Source organism: Pogoniulus pusillus, chromosome 25 (genome assembly GCF_015220805.1).
Source record: "Pogoniulus pusillus isolate bPogPus1 chromosome 25, bPogPus1.pri, whole genome shotgun sequence".
NCBI classification, from domain to species: Eukaryota; Metazoa; Chordata; class Aves; order Piciformes; family Lybiidae; genus Pogoniulus; species Pogoniulus pusillus.
The window spans coordinates 15,069,088-15,088,250 of NC_087288.1; the positions used below are offsets into that span (position 1 = coordinate 15,069,088).

The 19,163-nt window shown below is 44.6% G+C and overlaps 1 protein-coding gene across 1 annotated transcript in view; it reads left to right on the forward strand.

Moving 5' to 3' along the window:
• Nucleotides 1–4,135: 4,135 nt before the first annotated feature.
• The window catches only part of LYPLAL1 (lysophospholipase like 1), a 41,008-nt gene continuing 25,980 nt past the window's right edge, over nt 4,136–19,163 (forward strand). Inside the window, exons 1-2 of the mRNA XM_064164532.1 lie at nt 4,136–4,394; nt 11,238–11,337. Coding sequence (XP_064020602.1) covers nt 4,310–4,394; nt 11,238–11,337 — 185 coding nt within the window. The 5' untranslated portion in view covers nt 4,136–4,309. The remainder of the gene's footprint in view (nt 4,395–11,237; nt 11,338–19,163) is intronic.

Below are 19,163 nucleotides of genomic sequence, written 5' to 3' on the forward strand. Positions count from 1 at the left end.
GTTTTGTATGACAAATGGCCTATTAGGCTGTGCACCTGAACCCCTATGGCACCTCCTGCCTCTGCTGTGGCAGCTTTGTACAGAACTCATTACAGGAACTTTTCAGAATAAATTGGGTCAAAATCACCTGAGTGTGAATGTGGAAATCACAGAATCACAGAATTTCTTAGATTGGAAAAGTCCTTCAAGATCATTGAGTCCAATCATTAGTTTCACATTGACAAGTCTTTGACTAAACCAAATCCCTCAGCACAACATCCAATCACTATGAATCGCTGTGGTTGGAAAGGACCACCAGGATCATCCAGTCCAACCTTCATCCCAGCATCCTTCATCACTAGACCATAGCCTCAAGAGCCACAGCCACTCTTTTTTTAAACATCTCCAAGGATGGCAACTCCACCACCTCCCTGGGCAGCCTGTTCCAGTGCCTGACCACCCACTCAGTAAAGAACTTCCTCCAAACATCCAGAAATAAGAATCATCACCAGGAATAAGATATACTTCTTTGCAATCATCAACGAAGCATCTGTGAACTAACTCACCTAGTAAAAAACCTCAATAATACCTACAAAATTGGTTTGGGGTTTTTTTTTTGACATGGAGAGCAAGAGCCTCAGTTCTCTATAAACAGTTAAAATAGAGTTTCTGGATATTAAGTATGTACACATGCTGAATATAAAATTTACTCTGCAACATACTGTTTTTAGCTAAAGTTAATTTTAAAGTGCAAAGCCATTTTAAATGAGAAAAATATCAGACTATTTGCAAGTAAATTGAAGTCTTCTGTTTTCTTCTGAATAGAGTCAGTGTGAAAGAACAGAGTCAGAACAGAGAGCACTGTGAGAGTCTGTCCTAAAGAACAAAACCTAGTCCCACTTAACATTTACTTTCTTTAGAAAACTTAAATCACATATTTACATTTTAATATTTATCTAGCATTTATGTCAAAGTTTAATTTTGTTATGCCCAGGAAAAATTCAAAAGAGAAGCAATTGCAACAGACTCTGTTTCTAAGGGTGTGGGAGGACATTTTATTGAAGCTGTGAAATGTAATAAATTCCTTTCGGAGATCTTTCATGTCAGCAGTGCAAGACTTGTAAAAAACCATAAGCATTAGACCTTAAACATATGCTGGTTTAACAAAATTTGCAAGCTATTTTCATATTGCCAATAATTTTCTACAGTTATTATCACACTGTTAATTCATTCAGGATAGTCCTTTCAGTTAGTAAGGCTAGGTTTTAAGCAGAGCCCATGGTTTTCATGGGTTACATGTGTTTGCTTCACAGGCTTCATAGGTTTGGCCCAGCGAAATAGTCATAACCCTTTCTAGTTCTTACTCCAGGCATGTTCCCTCTTTCTCCTCCTTTAAGGAGAAGGAAAAACTGGCAGCAGAGGGATCTCTGTCATCCTTCTAACAAGAGAAAACTCTGAAAACCAACAGAACGATCTCCTGCCCATTCCTTAGCACTTGATTCAGACCTATTACAGTTAGATTTTTTTTTCTGTGTTTTTCTATTGTTTCTAAAATATGTTACTGTTTTAATATAATTAACAGTCAATATAATTAATGTAGTTTACAACAGTCCAATAAAAGACTTTCCTCTAGTCCAAAAAAAAAAAAGTTATTGCAGTGGATTTGTTGTCACTAGAATTCAGCTCTTTCCATTTATGTTTGCTCAGAGCTGCTATTCTCTCACAAGTTTCTGTGTAGTTGTCTATTTTGTCTATACCCCAAACCCTGTAGTCCTCTCCAGACAGGGGAAGGGCTATCACTGCCCTTTGCTTGATTCTTAATGTAAAAGAAAGAATAAATCTGATGTCTTGACTGTTTCTCTTCAAACAAACACCCAAAACCAAACCGAAACCAATCAACCAACCCCAACCCAGAGCACTATTTTTACATGGTCTGATGCTTAGCCTGGAGAAAAGAAGGCTCAGGGGTGACTTCATTGATGTCTACAGCTACCTGAAAGGAGGCTGGAGCCAGGCAGGGAACTCCAGCGGTATGGACAGAGCCATTAAGTGCACCCTCAGAAAGTTTGCTGATGACACCAAGCTGTGTGGTGCAGCAGGCATGCTGGAGGGAAAGGATCCATCCAGAGAGACCTGGACAGGCTGGAGAGGTAGGCACAAGCCAACCTCATGAGGTTCAACAAGATCAAGTGCAAGGTCCTGCAGCTGGATCGAGGCAATCCTAAGCACAAATGCAGGCTGGGCAGTGACTGTCTTGAGAGCCACCCTGAGGAGAGGGACTTGGGAGTGCTGGTGGGCAAGAAGCTCAACAAGATCCAGCAGAGGGTATACCAGAGCCTGGGCTGCATCAGGAGAAGTGTGACCAACAGGGCCAGGGAGGTGATTCTCTCCCTCTACTCCGCTCTGCTGAGACCCCACCTGGAGTACTGCATCCAGTTCTGGAGCCCTCATTACAAGAAGGATGTGGAGATGCTGGAGTGTGTCCAGAGAAGGGCCACGAGGATGCTCAGAGGCTGCAGCAGCTCTGCTGTGAGGACAGACTGAAAGAGTTGGGGCTGTGCAGTCTGAAGAAGAGGAGGCTCCAGGTGACCTTCTTGTGGCTTTCCAGTATCTGAAAGGGGCTACAAAAAAGATGGGGAAGGACTTTTCAGGCTCTCAGGGAGTGACAGGACTAGGGGGAATGGAGCAAAGATGGAGGTGGGGAGATTCAGACTGGACGTGAGGATCAAGTTCTTTACCAGGAGAGTGGTGAGAGGCTGGAATGGGTTGCCCAGGGAGGTGGTTTAGGGTAGGGTGTCCCTGCCCATGGCAGAGGGGTTGGAACCAGATGATCCTTGTGGTCCCTTCCAACCCTGACTGATTCTATGAGACTCAGCTATTGGGCACTGGGAATAATGATTTGTTCACGATGGCACTGATTTGCTGAGAGTTTGCATTCTTCACCTGGACAGTTGAGGCTGTAGAAAACATTAGATACCTTTCAGCTCCTCCCACAGTGCAATTTTCTCATTTCTCCAACTATCAGATTCTTTTTTCCCTCTATTTACTGAACGTACACACTGCAACATGCTCCTAAATATATTCAAAAGACATCTGCATACATTTCAAAGGGACATCACAACACACTGGCAGCCTGTGTTTAACTGATGCCTTAAGACCCCCATGGCCTAAACACATGGAATGGGCTGCCCGGGGAGGTGGTGGAGTCGCCGTCCCTGGGGCACTTCAAGGCAAGGTTGGACGTGGCACTTGGTGCCATGGTCTAGCCTTGAGCTCTGTGGTAAAGGGTTGGACTTGATGATCTGTGAGGTCTCTTCCAATCCTAATAATACTGTGATACTGTGATCTACATAGGAAAATAGTAGTCAGGACAGTAATCTGGACAGAAACACAAGCACAGCACGCTCTTCATATTACACATACACACGCACTGATGTTTCATCTACTTAACCCACGGGTCCTTCTGAAGGCAATAATATGCTACCTCAAGAGGCTAAGGTTTCATTGCATTTTTAAGGGCTAACAGGTGTGCCCCTGTGGCTTGCCAAAAATACTTCATGATGAACTGCAAAGCTAATCTGTAAACTGGCTGCTCACCCCCCGGCTCGCACCGCACCTGGCCAGTGAAATGGCAATTGCAGGCTTCAGGTCCGGGCATCCTTATTCCACCATAAAGCACCAAGGCAAGGGGTGGACACAGCACTGAGGGGGGAAAAAAAAATGTCATATGCCCTTGAATATGTTACCTAAAAGCACACAATAAAACTCTTTATCCCCCGGAGCAGCTCAGCAGCAGCTATGAAGCGCAATAGAGCGGCTGTGCTCAGACACGGGTGAAGGTCAGACAAGCTTCCAAGCGGCCATTGGACCCCTCTTATATTGGCCCCTGCAGGCCCTTCACTGTCTGATATGCCTCGAAGGTGCCATCAGAGCCCCCTGCCACCTGCCTGCTCTCAGTTCTCTTGCCAGCCTTTAATCTTGAAACATGCACCTGGCGAGGCTGAAGCCTAATCCCCTTTACGAACACATATGACGACATGAAAGGGGTGGCCCAAGTCTTTCCTGCTCACCCCTGCTTTGCCTGCCATATGGCATTTCTAAACCTGGGGCCTGTAAATGCACTTTGCTAACGACCAACGGCGTTAGAAGCGACAGCTTTTCCGGCGCAGGGAACGGAAGGCTGCTCCTAAAGCGCAGCAGCTGCGACCCGGGGCGCTGGAAAGGAGCCCGCAGCGCTCTTCCGGCCCGGCGCTGCGGCCGAGGGGCTGCGTCTGCGCCGGCGCGGTAGCCGCTCAGCGGCAGAGCCGGCCCGGGCGGAGCAGGGTACGGCATGGCGGCGCCCGCAGCGCTGCAGAGGAGCGTGGTGTCCCCCGCGGGCAGGCACAGCGCCTCCCTCATCTTCCTGCACGGCTCAGGTGGCTGTTTCCTCCCCTCTTCCCCCCTCCATTCTCTCTCCTGCTGCCCCGCGGTGGGGTCTGTGCACGGGGCTCGGCGGGAGTTGCTTCCCGTTGCAGAAGGGTGTAATGGTGCCGAGGAGGCTGCGCTCGGAGCGCCGGGCCGGAGAGGTTGTCACCGCCTCTGTCGTGCGCGGCGGGGCTCTGCCCGGAGCAGGGGCAGCCCCCTGTTTCCGTGATGCCCCGCTGCTGTGTGAGGGAGTCGGCAGCACGGGTTCACTGTCACGGCAGCCGCCAGGCTCCGTGCGGCTGGGAAGAGAACGGAATCGGTGCAAGGTGCCCTTGCCTCTGCCGCTGTAGCCTTTCCTGGTGCGGTGCGGCGCCGGCCGGGAAGCGTCCGTGGTCAGAGCGGTGTGCCCTGTGCCTGGGCTGGCTTCAGCCTTCCGCCTTCCCCCGGCCGCCTCCCTGGGCTATGTTTTTGGGGCAGCAGTCTGGCTCTCTTAGCCATGAGAACAAACCTGTTCCAGAACATACTCGAAGGGCGCCACAGGAGGATTTTAATAATTAAAGTGGCTCTTGGAGTGGTTAGCATCAGACTGAGTATTGGGGGGCCCTTTCAGAAGCCAGTGTGACTTCTGTTTGTTCAGAAGGTCCCAGCCCTGTCCAGATGATCCTCATGACCACCATCTGCAGAGGATAGTTTGCTGCACGGATCAGTCTGAGGGCAGTATGTTCTTGGTGATGGTGATTTAGGGGTTGGTTGGTTGGTTTAAATTACTGGTTCTGGCGTTTGTTTGAATTTTTGATGTCTGTTTTCTTAAAGTTCATTTCTAATCTGCTAAATAACAACAGCAAAGTCCATTTCGCTCGTAAAAATCCCCAACCAAACAAAAACCCAGCAACCAAAACCCAGCCTCAAAACCTAGCAGTCATAGCTCTTGGAAACCAATTCTGTTGAGCTGTCCATGTGCCTGTGGCAATGTGCTCAGCTCTTTCAATGGCTTTGTCTTAGTTTTCCTTTTCCCTGATGCTTCTATTTGCTTTAACAAAGCTGCACATACAATTACATTGGTTTAATTTTTATGAACCACTTTGATTTGGCTTTTCTCAAATGCCATGATTGAAAGAATGAAAGAGAGTTCGTAAGATGTGTCCAGCTCTTCTGTTAGTACTAATGCTTTAATGCCTGGAGGAAATCATTTTCTGTCATGTTGGAGGAGTAAGGGAAGATTATGGTTAGAGGTTGATTCCACGTGTGGTTAAAGTACTCTACAATTTTTTCATTTTGGGTATGATTTCATTCATAATGTTTGCAGTGGGGAAATAGAAGGGTATTTTTATTTGATTCTCTGTGGCAGTGCAACAGAATAGGGTTTAAAACAGAAGTAGCTGCAGTGCTGCAGCTGTAGGCTGGCCTATAAACCTGAGTTGTGAACCTTCCATGCAATGCTTGTGATGGAGAAGTGGCACGGGAACGACTTGAATCCATTTGGGTTTGTGCCACAGACAAATTATAAGTGGAGAATGTAAATACATAATGGTATAGAAAAATAATAGAAAATTCCCAGTGCTGTCTTTCAGATACTGTGTTCAGTTCTGGGCCCCCCAGTTTAGGAAGGACATTGAGATGCTTGAGCGTGTCCAGAGAAGGGCGACGAGGCTGGTGAGAGGCCTTGAGCACAGCCCTACGAGGAGAGGCTGAGGGAGCTGGGATTGGTTAGCCTGGAGAAGAGGAGGCTCAGGGGAGACCTTATTGCTGTCTACAACTACCTGAGGGGAGGTTGTGGCCAGGAGGAGGTTGCTCTCTTCTCTCAGGTGGCCAGCACCAGAACAAGAGGACACAGCCTCAAGCTGTGCCAGGGGAAATTTAGGCTTGAGGTGAGGAGAAAGTTCTTCCCTGAGAGAGTCATTGGACACTGGAATGGGCTGCCCGGGGAGGTGGTGGAGTTGCCGTCCCTGGAGCTGTTCAAGGCAGGATTGGACGTGGCACTTGGTGCCATGGTCTGGCCTTGAGCTCTGTGGTAAAGGGTTGGACTTGATGATCTGTGAGGTCTCTTCCAACCTTGGTGATACTGTGATACTGTGATACAGGCAGAGGGTCAAAATTTGGTAGCCAAGCAGCAAAAGCAGATGAACATAACAAATGTACAGTAATTATTTAGACCTAGGTTTATGACTTCACATGTAGGAACGTGCATAGAATTGTTTAAGTGAGAAGAGACCTTTAAGATTGTAGAGTCCAATCATTAACCTAACACTGCCCCAATTCCACTCACTGGACAATGGCCTTGAGCAGCACAGTTATTCATCTACTACATCTTTTAAGTACCTCCAGAGACAATGACTCAGCCACTTCCCTGGCAGGCCTGCTCCAGTGCTTGACAGCTCTTTTCAGTGAAGGGATTTTTTTCCTGATATCCAGTCTACAGGTGACCTCTCGTGAAGTTCATAAACTTTGCACAGAAAGATAATTTGTAAATTCAAACTGTATTTGAAAGGAAAACATTTTGATTGAGGGAGGGGGGAAATATTACACTTCAGGTTTTTGAACAGGCTGAAAGCAGAATTGTCTGTGCACTATTTATCTTTTTGGGTTTTTGGTAGTGTTCATATATGTAGCATACCACTGTCAAGGTCCAGAGAACAGAGATTAACAATAGCTCTGTCCAGAGCAGCAAGATCTGTTCTTATGGATTTCTGTGTTGTGAAATTAAGGTGCAACGAGACCAGATGGCACCACGAAACTATTTATTAAGGAATAAAGTTGGACAAAACAGAAGGAGAGAGTTAAAGAGAACAACGGAGAAGATGCGAAGTGGGGAAGGAAAAGAGCTGGGATCATATTACCCTCAGTCGCAGATGAGGGGGGGAGAGAAAGATGGGTGGGTGGCCCAGGGATGATCTTCTGTGGAGTTTGTCAGGGGTTCTTCTGGTGGAGGACAGCTCTGGTAGTCTGCTGGAGGTGCACCCTTGGTAGTCTGCTGGAGGTGCACCCCTTGGTGGTCTGCTGGAGGTGCACCCCTTGGTGGTCTGCTGGAGGTGCACCCTTGGTGGTCTGCTGGAGGTGCACCCTTGGTGGTCTGCTGGAGGTACAACCCTTGGTGGTCTGCTGGAGGTGCACCCTTGGTGGTCTGCTGGAGGTGCACCCTTGGTGGTCTGCTGGAGGTGCACCCTTGGTGGTCTGCTGGAGGTGCACCCTTGGTGGTCTGCTGGAGGTGCACACATTTGGCTGGCATTGCTCCTGTGTTTTAGACAGTTTGTTAGTTCGGTGCCCAGGTGCAGTAACCCAGGGGATCTCCCTGTGTATCCTCATGCATTCGCAGGGGTCTGGCGCCGCCGGGGGGGGAGGGCCTCCACCCTCTCCCTGGCTGTACCTGTCCATACCCTAAATACACAGAAGCCTTTTCTCTTCGAGGTAGCTGGCATAAGATGCATGCATCCTGGGCATTCCAGCCAAGCTGAGGTCCGGGAATTTCCAAGGCGTTGTCCATTGATTTGTATCCCTGAGCTTCCGGCCAAGCACCGAGTCTGAGTCTGAAGGTTAACAAAGGCAATCTTTATCTTTGTTGATGAACAAGAGAGAGGATTTAGGCTCTCACAATAATGCAAATATCTAAAAACAGCCTGAAAGACAAACCTTTCACAAGGTTGTTGGGGGCTTCTTTAGTGTCACAATCTCCTCTCTTCCTTCCTTCCCTACAAATTTTATTCTTAACCAGATCAAAATGCGTTACCTCTGCATGCAGGTGCTCACAGTGGTTGCAGAGCATTTACCTCTGCGTGCAGATGCTCACAGCGGTTGCAGAGCATTTACCCCTGCAAAGCATTTACCTCTGCGTGCAGGTGCTCACAGCGGTTGCAGAGCATTTACCCCTGCAGAGCATTTACCTCTGCGTGCAGGTGCTCACAGCGGTTGCAGAGCATTTACCCCTGCAGAGCATTTACCTCTGCGTGCAGGTGCTCACAGTGGTTGCAGAGCATTTACCCCTGCAGAGCATTTACCTCTGCGTGCAGGTGCTCACAGCGGTTGCAGAGCATTTACCTCTGCGTGCAGGTGCTCACAGCAGTTGCAGAGCATTTACCTCTGCGTGCAGGTGCTCACAGCCCTTGCAGAGCATCTGTACCATGGGGACTCTCGACATGTAGAAGATCACAGTTAATTTTTTTCTTAATGAATTTTCTATGAACTTCTCATGGGCAAACTAATTCCACTAACAGTAAATATTTCTCCTGATCTTGGCAAAGCGTAAGACAAAAAAATAAGTAATAAAAGATAGGTCCTGCACCATTAAGGAGTCCATAAAGATGTAAGTCCCAATTCTGTGAACTTTTCATGTAGTTGATTAGGTTGACCTACCTGATAGTTTTCCTATGCAAGTATTTGCAAAGCTTAGAGTTTTGCTTTCTAGCTGGAAAAATAATAAAGAAAAAAAGAGGACTGTATAGGAAAAAAAAAAAGTTTATTCATGAGTCTTTAAGATGCATTGTTCAGAAATTGTCAGCAACCATGAGGAAACCGTTGCATGTCAGGAGTGCCTATGTGCTAGTTTGAAGCTAGCTATAATGTTTTGGTGAGAAGAACTAGATTACAGGCTGTGAAAAGGAAACAATGGTGATGTCTGCTTCCCTCATAGGCTTGCTGAGATGTGTAAGAATAAGAATCAAAACACAGATATGGCACTTGTGCTGGGGAACTGGCTGAGCTGCATTTGGCTCTAGCCTCTCTCTGCCATTTTCTCTGATTAATCCACTTTGCTTCCTAACCCTCTGGCTGAACCTCCATTCTTCCTTGGGACTGGGGTAAGGTTGAGAGATGGGGGGAGAGAAGGTGGAGAGGTGGTTGAGAGCCTCTCCTGGGGACTCAGGTTTCCGGGAGGGCTGTTGTGTTTCTGTATTACCTTTTACCTTGTATATTTCTGTCTATGACTGTATATACTGTAAGTATTTGCTTGTATATTGAGCTAAGCTGCAAATAATAAGCTTCATTCAAATTTCCAGAGCTGGCTGAGTCTAGTCTGGGTGATTTCCAAAGTGTGGGGGGGCAGGGAACACCCAAACCATCACAGCCTAGTAATAAACAGAAGTGTGTTTGGACTTCAGACCATGCAACTCACAAAGGCAAAATGGTTGTTGGAGATACGACTATGATTATGCTGCTTAAAGTAGCACAGAATAAGATTTTTGTCAACTTTGCGTCCCTGTGGCTTGTCACTGGGATTACTTAGGGCAGAGAACTTAATGGTTGTACTCAATAGAAAAAAAATTAAGCTGGGTTTGGATCATTCATGCTTTCTGTTTTAATTTTGAAGGTGCATTAGAATAGAATCATAGAATCAACCAGGTTGGAAGAGACCTCCAAGATCATCCAGTCCAGCCTAGCACCCAGCCCTATCCAATCAACTGGACCATGGCACTAAGTGCCTCATCCAGGCTTTTCTTGAACACCTCTGGGGATGGTGACTCCACCACCTCCCTGGACAGCCCATTCCAATGCCAGTCACTCTATCTGGGAAGAACTTCCTCCTAACACACAGCCTAGACCTCTCCTGGCACAACTTGAGACTGTGTCCCCTTGTTCTGTTGCTGGCTGCCTGGGAGAAGAAACCAACCCCCACCTGGCTACAGCCTCCCTTCAGGTAGTTGTAGACAGCAACTACAATGTTAGTTGTATGTGTAAACTAAGATTTTGTTTGATAGAGCAAGAACAAATCTGCATGGAGAATTATAATCATTTAAAAAATAAATTGGCATATTTGTGTGATGTTCAGATGCTGCCACATTACATGGGTTTAAGCCTGGCTTAGGGCAGTAATATTTTTTTTTCTTGTGGCTCAAACATTTTACATTAAAAAAGAAAAAAAAAAAAAATCTGAAGTCTTTTCCAAGGGGGGCAGAGGGCTGTGGGCATGATTTGGGGACTGGAGCAGTACCTTGAGAGGAGAGGTTGAGGGACCTGGGGCTTTTTAGTCTGGAGACTGAGTGGGAGGTGTCCCTGCCTATGTTGGGGGCTTGGAACTGGATGATATTTGAGGTCCCTTCTGGCCTAAACCATTCTATAATTTAATGCATGTTTGTAAATATCTGAGGGCTGGAGGTCAGGAGGAGGGGGTAAGTCTCTGCTCACTGCTCCCTGGGATAGGAAAAGGAGCAGTGGATGTAAGCTGAAGCACAGGAGGTTCCACCTCAACACAAGGGAGAACTTCTTTACTGTAAGGGTCACAGAGCACTAGGGCAGGCTCCCCAGAGAGGTTGTGGAGTCTCCTTCTCTGGAGCCTTTCAAGGCCCGTCTGAGTGTGTTCCTCTGTGACCTGAGCTAGATAGTATTGTCCTGCTCTGGCAGGGTGTTTGATCTCCTTTGGTCCCTTCCAAACCCTGACATCCTGTAAACCTATAAGCCTGTATTTTTTTCTTACTTCTTGAGATGGTGATCAGTATTTTATTTATTACTGTTACCAGCAAGGTAAATTGCAAGTAAAAGGTAACTGATTAGAAGATACTTATGGTATTGAATGTAATGAAGGATTTATTGAACTTGAGTGTTGTGGAACCTTTTAAATAGTCTATTTCTAAGAAGTTTTGTGTCTGTCTTTGCTGCAACAGGAATTAAGGTTATTCTACAGATATCTATTTTTAATAGTTTGGAGGATTAACTTTGTGATTTAGAAATTTACATCAGTCTGAGATACATATTTAGCAAAAAAACCAAGATAGGAATATAAGGTTGGCTGGATGCTAGGTTGGACTGTATGATCTTGGAGGTCTCTTCCAAGCTGGTTGATTCTGTGATTCTTTGATTCTATGACATTTTGTAGTTTTTCTTTCTAAATACATGAAATAATCCTTCTTGTGCTCTCTGTGATACAGGTGATACTGGCCAAGGAGCAAGAACATGGATAAAACAAATTTTGAATCAAGACATGGCTTTCCAACATATAAAAGTAATTTACCCAACAGCTCCTGCCAGGTATTGTTTAATATATTTTAACTGTAGGATTAAATGACTCTATTTCAGTACTGTAAAATGTGCTTGTGAATATTGGTGCAGACTGGCATAACACTTCCTCCTTCTTTCTTATCTATATGCTTTTTGGCGTAATTGGAGCTCAACAGTGCATCAGTGTGGAAGAACTATAATTAGAATTGGTTAAGACTCTGAATGTTTAAGACTTTGCAGAAATTTCAGTCTCTGATTCAAATCCATCTTCTTGATATAAATAGAGGATTCTCAAATGAGTGTTGTAATGGTATTACAGAGCCATGTGCAGAAGCATAGTCCTACTTGTATTAGCTTCCATAAATTAGCCACTAAAATACTCTATTATATTTAATGCCAAGTGTCAGTTATGAAGGTGGTCAGTCTTCCTGGCAAGTAGGGTGTGAAAGGTCTTCATCTGCTAGAGAAAGGACTGGACTTTAAAATTACACATTTCTCCTGTGAACCCTCAGCCAGCTGTTCCAAAGAGAAATGAGTTTGACATTCACTGAGGCAAAAATCTCCTTATTAAGTCACACTGTGTGACCAGTTCTGGGGCTCCCAGCATAAGAAGGGTGTTGAACTGTTGAAGGCAGGTCCACGAGAGGGCCATGAAGATGATCAGAAGGCTGGAGCACCTCCCATATGGGGATAGGCTGCAAGATTTGGGGCCCTTCAGCTTGGAGAAGTGCCCCAGACAGACCTTATAAGCATCCTTTCTGTACCTCAAGGTGCATATAAGAAAGCGAGGGAGGGACTTTTTACAAGGGCTTGTAGAGATTAGGGGGGAATGTAGAGAGGGGGAATGAATTTAAGCTTGAAGAAGGTAGATTTAGACTGGATATTGTGAAGAAATTCTTTACAGTGAGGGTGGTGAGACACTGGAACAGATTCTATGATTACTCAAGGGAATTGTGAGTGTCCTCTCCCTGGAAGTGTTCAAGGCTAGACTGAGTAGGGCCAAGGTGTCCTTGCCTGTGGCAGAAGGGTTGGAACTATATGATCTTTAGGGTCCCTTCCAATTCAAGCCATTCTGTTTCTAAACTGGAAATAGAGATAAAAGTATTTACTTCTGAGAATTTGAAAGTTAATGAGGTCAAAGCTAAAGGCTAAAAGTTGGACACCTACCTCCACAGAAAGATGTAGCCTTTTATTTCAGAGATGTTTCATTTTTCATATTTATTTTTGAGATGTCTGTGCTTCTTGAGTTAGAGAAAAGCTTCCTTTCTTTCTGAATTTGCATGCAAGTGTGGATGAATGCTGAAAGGGAATTGTGACATTGTACACAGACTTTTGAGGCACAGAGGTTTGCAAGTCAGAAAAAAGATCTCATGGAGGGTATAAACAAGTATTATAGCACATTTTGTCTGGCAGTCACTAGTATGTGAAAAAAACCCCAACCTTTCCTCAACCATCTATTTTTATGATCTACTTAGGCAGGAAAAGCAATTGAGAGATTGTGGTGTGAATGTGCTCACTGTATTACAGAAAAACCAGGCTCTAAGTGGAAGTCTTTTGAAGCAGTGTGTTTTGGGTTAGTATGCAGTGAATATGATTTTTGGTAAATAATGTGTTCATTACTTCACTGATGACAGGCTAAAGTGGTGTTGGAGCTATCAGTGGCACGCTGCACACACTGACTGCCTCTATTCCTTCTCTGTCAACACAGGAGGTTTTGCTGCCCTGTGAAACGACCTTTCTTTGCATGTTACATGCAACCAGAGCACCTCAGCCCATATCTGTTAGGCCAGTGCTTCACTTTTCTGTCCCATTGCACTTCTGGAGTCCAAGCCCTTTTTTCATTCATTTTGGTGCCCTTGGATAATTAGAGATGTAGAAGCTATTAACCAGCTAGCTCTGACTCAAATGTGTGGCACTGATGGGGAATTTATTTTTATCTTGAGTCTTTGGATTTCAGTGTTTGGTAAACAGATATGAAGAAAGATACTGTTCCTAATTAAAAGATACAAATAAACAGCTAATCCCACTCTCTTTTAAGTTGAGGTGACACTTGTTCACTAGAGCAGAGAGGTCATGCATGAGTTGATTCAGAAATATTTCTTAGCAAAACCGTAGAAAGATGTATATTCCAAAGTATAAAAAGTGTCTACCTTCTTTATCTTTGGCAATATGAAGTACACTTGGGAATATCAGTGTGCAGCAATCTGTTGCTGATAAGCATCATTAGCTGACATAGTGAAATAAACCAGATGCCCCTAACTATGAAAATGTTTGCCACTGTTTGCAGCAAAATTTGTGAAGATAGATGTTGGTTGAAACTGAAATAACATTAGCCTTTACAGACCCATTTCACATTGTTTTGATATTCATGGCCAAAACATACCATGCTTTTGAAACATTTGTAGTAGTTGCTCTCCATTCTTCCACAGAAAAGAAAAACAAAGCCTAAAACTTCCAGACGTGGATGGCAGACATTGAAGTAATTAATCTGCATTAGGAACCTCAGTATGTGGTTTGATTTTATGTATGTGTGTGTATGTATGTTTTGATTTCCCAAGTAACCAGTGATAGGACAAGAGGAAATGAGCTTGTGCCAGGGGAGGTTTAGACTGGGAAAAAGAATTCTTTCCTGCAAGAGTGGTCAGGCATTGGAACAGGCTGCCCAGGAAGGCAGTGAAGTCACCATCCCTGGAGGTATTCACGAAACTTGTAGCTATGGCTCTTTGGGGTATAGTTCAGTGGGTCATGGTAGTTGGCTTATGGCTGGACTCAAATCTTAAAAGTCTTTTCCAACCTTAATGATCCTATGATTCTGTAAGAATTCCAGATGCTTCTGGCACAAATAGTAGAATTTGCCATCCTCGATAATGAGGCTTAGAAGTTGTGTGTGTGCAGATGCTGGGAACAGAACCTACTTCACTCTATTTGGTCATACAGAGACAGGGCAACATGCAGGTGGAAAGCTACGTTGATGTGAGAATCTCTGTGAGTGACTCAATTCGCCGCTGCCTTGTCAGTTCCAGGAGCAAAGTGCTAAGCCTACCAGTAGGATTTTACACTGATGATGAAATCAAAGAGAAGCCTGAAGCTAGGCAAGACCATACTAGAATTGCTTGGTTAATAGGCTCTTCTGGCAAAATACTGTTAACCTGGATGTAGTTCATACTCCTGTCTATTCCAACATTGTTTACCACATAGACATTGAACCCTCTTCATCAAAGCAGTCATGCCAGTAAAAGCAGGTTTGATGATATAACTGCAGTGCCAAAGGTTTTAGCAGGATAAATTGCAGGTCAGGAATACCTGTTCAAGTTTTTGCTGGCTGTAATTTCCACAGACAGATCTTTAGACTTGGTGTGAGACATTCTTCACCTTTATTAAATAAGAGTTCTAAAAAAAAAAAAAGCAGCAGAATTCACATTTTTCAACAAAGCCTTGAAAATTCCATGTTTTCTTTGTGGAGGATGGATGGACTTTATGTTTAGTTAAGATTTTTTATCCCAGGCACTCAAACACTTTGCATTTACTAGAACATGAGACATGTTTTGATTCAAGAGTCAGTACACTTGAAAATTTTGGGGAAATAACATGTCTTATACTCTAGAAGAGCTGTAAAATGTGTTCTCTGGCTTCATCAGCATTGATTTCAGCAAACACGAGAGGGGATACTTCCATTCTGTGAGTAAAAACAATAGAACATTGCTGAACTACATCTTACAAAATTGTGGTTTACTGTTCACTCTAGGCCTCTGTAAAAACTTACACTTTTTATAAAGAGATTTACTTTCCTTGAAGTATTTTTTATGATGTGAAGGATCTGTATGGAGAATGATTACTGGGTAAAGCGCTGGCAGTATGTTGTCTCGCTCATCCCCCCATCACTTTGGGAAGTCCCATGGGTTTGTTTCCTGAGTGAGAAGCTAGGAGCAGGTGTTGATCTATTGGAAGGTAGGAGAGCCCTGCAGAGGGATGTAGACAGGCTGGGTGGGCAGAGGCCAATGGGATGAGATTTAACAAGGCCAAGTGCAGGATTCTGTACTTTGGACACAACAACCCCAAGCAGCACTACAGGCTGGAGACAGAGTGGCTGAGAGCAGCCAGGAAGAAAGGGACCTGAGGGTGTTGGTAGATAGTAAGCTGAAGATGAGCCAGCAGTGTGCCCAGGTGGGCAGGAGAGCCAATGGCATCCTGGCCTGGATCAGGAACAGTGTGGCCAGCAGGACAAGGGAGGTTATTCTTTCCCCGTACTCAACACTGGTCAGGCCACACCTTGAGTCTGAGCTCCTCAATTCAAGAGAGATGTTGAGGTGCTGGAACATGTCCAGAGAAGGGCAACAAAGCTGGTGAGGGGCCTGGAACACAAACCCTATGAGGAGAGGCTGAGGGAGCTGGGGGTGTGCAGCCTGGAGAAGAGGAGGCTCAGGGCTGACCTCATTGCTGTCTACAACTACCTGAAGGGAGGCTGTAGCCAGGTGGGGTTGGTCTCTTCTGCCAGGCAACCAGCAACAGAACAAGGGGACACAGTCTCAAGTTGTGCTGGGGGAGGTCTAGGCTGGATGTTAGGAGGAAGTTGTTGGCAGAAAGAGTGATTGGCATTGGAATGGGCTGCCCAGGGAGGTGGTGGAGTCACCATCCCTGGAGATGTTCAAGGAAAGCCTGGATGAGGCACTTAGTGCCATGGTCTAGTTCGCTGGCTAGGGCTGGGTGCTAGGTTGGACTGGATGACCTTGGAATTCTCTTCCAACCTGGTTGATTCTGTGATTCTATGAATATTAAAAAATCAGTCCTTGCAACTTTTGTATTCAAATGATGATGTTAAAAAGCAAGATTAAATAAAAAAGGGAGAAATAATGTGGATTTGAAGCCTGGCTGCTTAATATGATGTAGCGAGAGGAAGAGGCACCTGAATTTGGTGTGTTTCGAAATTAGGTGCATTCATCTGGTGCATGAGAATTTTACTTCACAAGTAAACATTTTTAGCCATGGCTTAGAGAGATTTTGGAGGTCTGTGTGTAACGAAGGCAACTTAGAAATGGATGGAGTGCTTGGTTTACTAAGTTGCTCATTTAACTTCATTTAGCTTTCTTTTAGGATCAGTGCTGCCGTGCACGGATTAAACTTGTTACATGCTACAGAATTCCATTTCCCGTGCCTTGTAATTCTAATGTAGCTTGTTAATTAAAAGAAAGGCAGCTCAAATCATAGTTGAAGCAGCTGATGCAATCCCTACAGCCACGTCTACAGTAATAAAGGAAAGGATTTCCTTTTTTTTTTCCCCCTTTTCATTTGGGTCAGGATGGCTACAGTTTAAATACTGTTTCAGCTGCTACAACTGTGACTTAAACATTCGGTTTCTATTGAGTTTCTAAATCAGAACTGAATACTACCCAATTTAACCTTCTTTTTTTTTTTTTTTAATAGAAAGTGATAGTTTAAATTGGCATTGCAGGAGCTAACGTGGTAAAGTTAAAACCATTTAGGCTTTACTTGTTTTAATAAGTATACCTTACCTTCTATAATTCCCTTTAAAAATCTAGGTCAAAGATTCTTTGCGTTGTCTAGCATTCCATTCTGACAGTCCTTCTGTTTTGCAAGTTAGAAAGTAAACTATAAATACTTCTTGTGCTGTTTTGTAGATCTTTTTGACATTCATTCAACATACCTTTCTGTGGCCAATAAGTCTTAATGCAATCTGGTTGTTTTTTTTCCTCTGAATTTATTCTAATTTCCCTTGTCTCTGAGTATGTGTAAGAACTCTTCAGCAATATATGGCCTGGTACTCCATCCTTTCACCTAAGTTCACATCTTTGCTCAGCTCATGGGTGGAAATGAGTTTCATCTCATCGTAGTCCCTGTTTGGCTATATCACAAAACCACCAGACAGTTTGGCACCATTCAGCTACACTGGCAGTCTCTACTTGTGAGAGGCCTCAGACTGGAAAAGCAGCAGGGGTACTGCAGGTCAGACTTGAGATAGATTGGCAGAACTGTGTAGGGGAGCATGCACAGTGCCTATCATACTATTTTTGGCTCAAGTAAATGTTATTAATCCTTCATTTTTGTAAGTCCTAACCTCATTCATAAATTTAACACAAAGAAGTCTTTTTAGAAGTGGAAGTTTGAGGGACAAATGAGAAGGGTTTTCACTGATATCATGGGGTGGTTCTTTCATCTCCTATAAGTAGATATGTAACATTCTGCATAATAATAATGGAAGCATGCTTGAATAAACTTCCTGTTTCCTTCTTTTTCCTCCTCTTCCATTGGATGAAGCAAACACGTGTATGCATACATGTGATGCTTACATCATATGCTAACTACCACGTGGAATGCAAGAAATGCTTGTCAGAGATGCTTTAGACATGCTTGGGGAAAACAAAGTAGAACATGACAATAATAATTTTGGATTTCTATTCCCTTTAACTACATTGCTCTCTTAAGACATCCTTCCTCTTGCTTTGCTTTTCTCAACCATGTTCCGATGTAGAAGAATTTGAGACAATGGATTTTATATGCCCCCCTCCCAGCAAGCAGTTGTGGGGTTCTAAGCTATGTGTCATTCTGTGCTTAGCTAGTGTTATTCATCTGTCTTCAATGTTACTTGCCACCAGCTTGTGAAAGATACCCCTCTGAATCCCAGAGCATCTTTCGAACTACATAATGGAGAACTGATTAAATTTGGACCCTGGTTTGTCTCTTGCCTCTTCTTTTAGTGGATTCCTAAAGCAGCCACTATTATCTGGTTGCTAAGTGTGTATAAAAGGTCATACATGGTTTTGTCAACTGTAATTTTATGACTTTTTTCTCTGATTAAAGAATCACAGGGTGTTAGGGGTTGGAAGGCACCTCTGGAGATCTTCAAGTCCTTGCCAGAGCAGGACTATATAATCTAGTGCAGGCTGCACAGGAATGCATTCCATCACAGAGCTGGAAAGTCTCCAGAGGAGCCTGCACAATCTCCCAGGGGAGCCTATTCCAGTGCACTATGACCCTTACAGTAAAGAAGTTCTTCTCTTCCTCATGTTGAGGTAGAACTTCCTGTGCTGTGGTTTACATCCATTACCCCTTGTTCTGTCATAGGGCACAAGTGAGAAGAAGCTGTCCCTTCCTTCTTGACACCCATCCCTCAGATATTTATATCCATTTATTAGATCCCCTCTTAATCTTCTCTCCAGACTAAAAAGCCCCAGGTTTCACAGCCTTTTCTCATAAAGCAGTGCTCCAGTCCCTTAATCATCCTTGTAGCCCTCTGTTGGACTCTCTCAAGTAGATGCCTGCCCCTCTTGAACTGAGGAGCCCAGAACTGGGTGAGGTATTCTATGTGGGGCCTCACTAGGGCAGAGTAGATGGGGAGGAGTATCTCCCTCAATTACTCTTCTAAATGCATCCCAGGATACCATTTGCCTTCCTGGCTGCAAGGGCACATTGCTGTCCCATAGACAACTTGTTGTTCACAAGGACTCTCAGGTCCTTTTCCACAGGGCTGCTACCTAGCAGGTTGCCTCTTAGCCTGTGCTGGTGCAGGACTCTGCACTTACCTTTGTTGAACTTCATTAGGTTCCTCTTTGCCCAGCTTTCCAGTCTGTCCAAGCCTCACTGAATGGCTACACAGCCTTCAGGTGTATCAGCCAAGCCTTCCAGCTTCATATTGTCAGCAAATTTGCTGATGTTGGACAGAACTGGACTCAGCACTGATCCCTGGGGGATTCCAGTAGTTACAGGTTTCCAGCTGGACTTGGCAGCATCGATCACCACTCTTTACACTCTATTGTGCAACCAGTTCCTAATCCATCTCACTGTCTGTTCTTCTCTCCCAGACTTCCTGAGCTTGCTCACTAGAGTGTTATGGCAGTTCA